Raw genomic sequence first — 2,037 nt, forward strand, 5'->3', positions numbered from 1 at the left:
ATGCTACTGCTAGAGTTTTCGAAGCCTTCATTTGATCATTTTAAGGGAGCCACTCAGCAAAATTTTAATATTTGGTTGTCAGGAATAAACCACAATTTCTTCTTCGGTTTTTATTTAATTAAATTTGTTGCTAACCAAAAAAAGGCAATAGGGAAGAGTTTGTTCGTATGGCATATGGGAGGACACTGGGGCCATTATGGAAGAAAGTTCTGCCAACTTGAATTAAACTTTATCTCCTGTCTCCTTACTTAACGTTTGGCATGAAAACTGTTTTTGTTTTCTTCTTTGTTGGGGTTACACACAAAAGGATGCCACTCCTGATCGGTATAGACTCTCATTCTACATTTGAGGGATATGTGTTTTATACTAAAACAGCATATTAAAGTCACTTAAAGCAGCCATTATAGTCATCCATAAACATGTGAATTCCGACAATGAAATTAAAATTCAGTTCTCTCTCACAAGAGAGAAAGTGTTTTCCTTTTCTTTTTTTCCTTGCTTCAGTTTGATTGAGGTATAATTGACAAATAAAATTGTAATTTAATCCTTGTGAAAGGATTTCCCCATCAAGTTAATTAACATATTACATATTTACCTTTTTTGTGTGTGTGAGAGCATGTAAGTTCTATTCTCTTAAACTTTTTTTATGCTTTAAGAATGGCCTTTTGTTTTGTTTTGTTTAAATCATGATGTTTGAACTTTCGATAGGAAATAAGATGATTTGCCTTTTATGTTTTTGTGTATTCTAGAAACCCTCACCAGACAGCTTCCTGTTTCTTAAGAGTCATCACGTGATCAACTACAAAGATGAAAGTTTTCGAGTTGATAGGAGTAATGGTCATCCTCACCTCCGTGTTCTCAGCCTCTTCTGGACAAAATCCAATGACTGTGCTATGCTCCACAGACTGGTTCATGGTCACGGTGCACCCCTTCATGTTGAACAACGATGTATATGTACACTTTCATGAGTTACACTTGGGCCTGGGTTGTCCTGTCAACCATGTTAAGCCACATATGTATCAGTTCACCTACCGTGTTACTGAATGTGGCATCAGGGCCAAGGCTGTCTCTCAGGATATGGTTATGTACAGCACGGAGATATACTACACTTCAAAGGGTACCTCATCTAAGTATGTGATCCCAGTGTCATGCACTGCCCCCCAGAATTCCCCATGGCTCACTATTCCTTACTCCATGAAAGGAGCCAGTGAGATAGTGACCACAACCCAAGACAGTGAGACATGCAATGAGGTGTTCACCTTGTCACAGTCTAGCCAAAGGCCCAACTGTGATTGTGCACCTTGAGTCTTCAGTGAAGTAGAGCATACCCAGGCTCCACATCGCCAAGCAGAGGCTCAGGAGGGCCATTCTGCACAGTCATCTTTCTTTGTGGTTATTTCTAGGGATTGGTTTCTTCACTCAGATGATCTGATTGAGTCCATGTGATTCCCAGTTTGGGGTCTTCTGTAGATACTCTTTCTAAAATTAGTACATAATGTTTACTAATATCGGGCAAATATGTGCTCATGTGGCCATCTCATGAGTGCTTTTGAGAAAGGGCAGCCCATGGTAACTTCATGAATAAAAATTTTTTGAAAACTTTATATCTTTTCAAAAGCAAAAATAAAAATCTGATGGCCTGAAATATCATCTGAGCATTTTTAATTTGTTTTTTTTTTGGGGGGGGGCATTTTTATTTAATAAACACATATATAGCTTTTACTATGGGCCAGACACTGTTCTAAGAGCTTTTCAAACATTAGTACCTTGTCTTGTTTCTCTAAGATAACATTTCTTTTTTAAGGTCCCCCAACTGAATCCCTCCTTCTGTATCTTCATTTCGCTTTTACCCTGCGGCATTCAAAATTAGTTCGTAGCTACACACCTTCTTAGTTTGATCTATGGCTATATCACTTTTCATCCATGGAAGGCATAGGTCGCACTAGTGATTTACAAACCACCAATGGTTCTAAGACTTTTGTTACAGACTGACAGTACTTTGAAAGGAGTTTTGTTCTCCAACTTATGTGATCAGAA

General features: G+C 38.3%; 1 protein-coding gene across 1 annotated transcript; it reads left to right on the top strand.

The window, feature by feature from the left end:
- The first annotated feature begins 807 nt into the window (after positions 1–807).
- On the top strand, positions 808–1,446 carry PLAC1 (placenta specific 1). Its single transcript, XM_006926930.1, is given in 1 exon segment — positions 808–1,446. A coding segment is annotated over 1 exon segment (639 nt).
- The last annotated feature ends 591 nt before the right edge of the window (positions 1,447–2,037 follow it).

The sequence above is a fragment of the Pteropus alecto genome, unplaced genomic scaffold, assembly GCF_000325575.1.
Source record: "Pteropus alecto unplaced genomic scaffold, ASM32557v1 scaffold19, whole genome shotgun sequence".
NCBI lineage: Eukaryota > Metazoa > Chordata > Mammalia > Chiroptera > Pteropodidae > Pteropus > Pteropus alecto.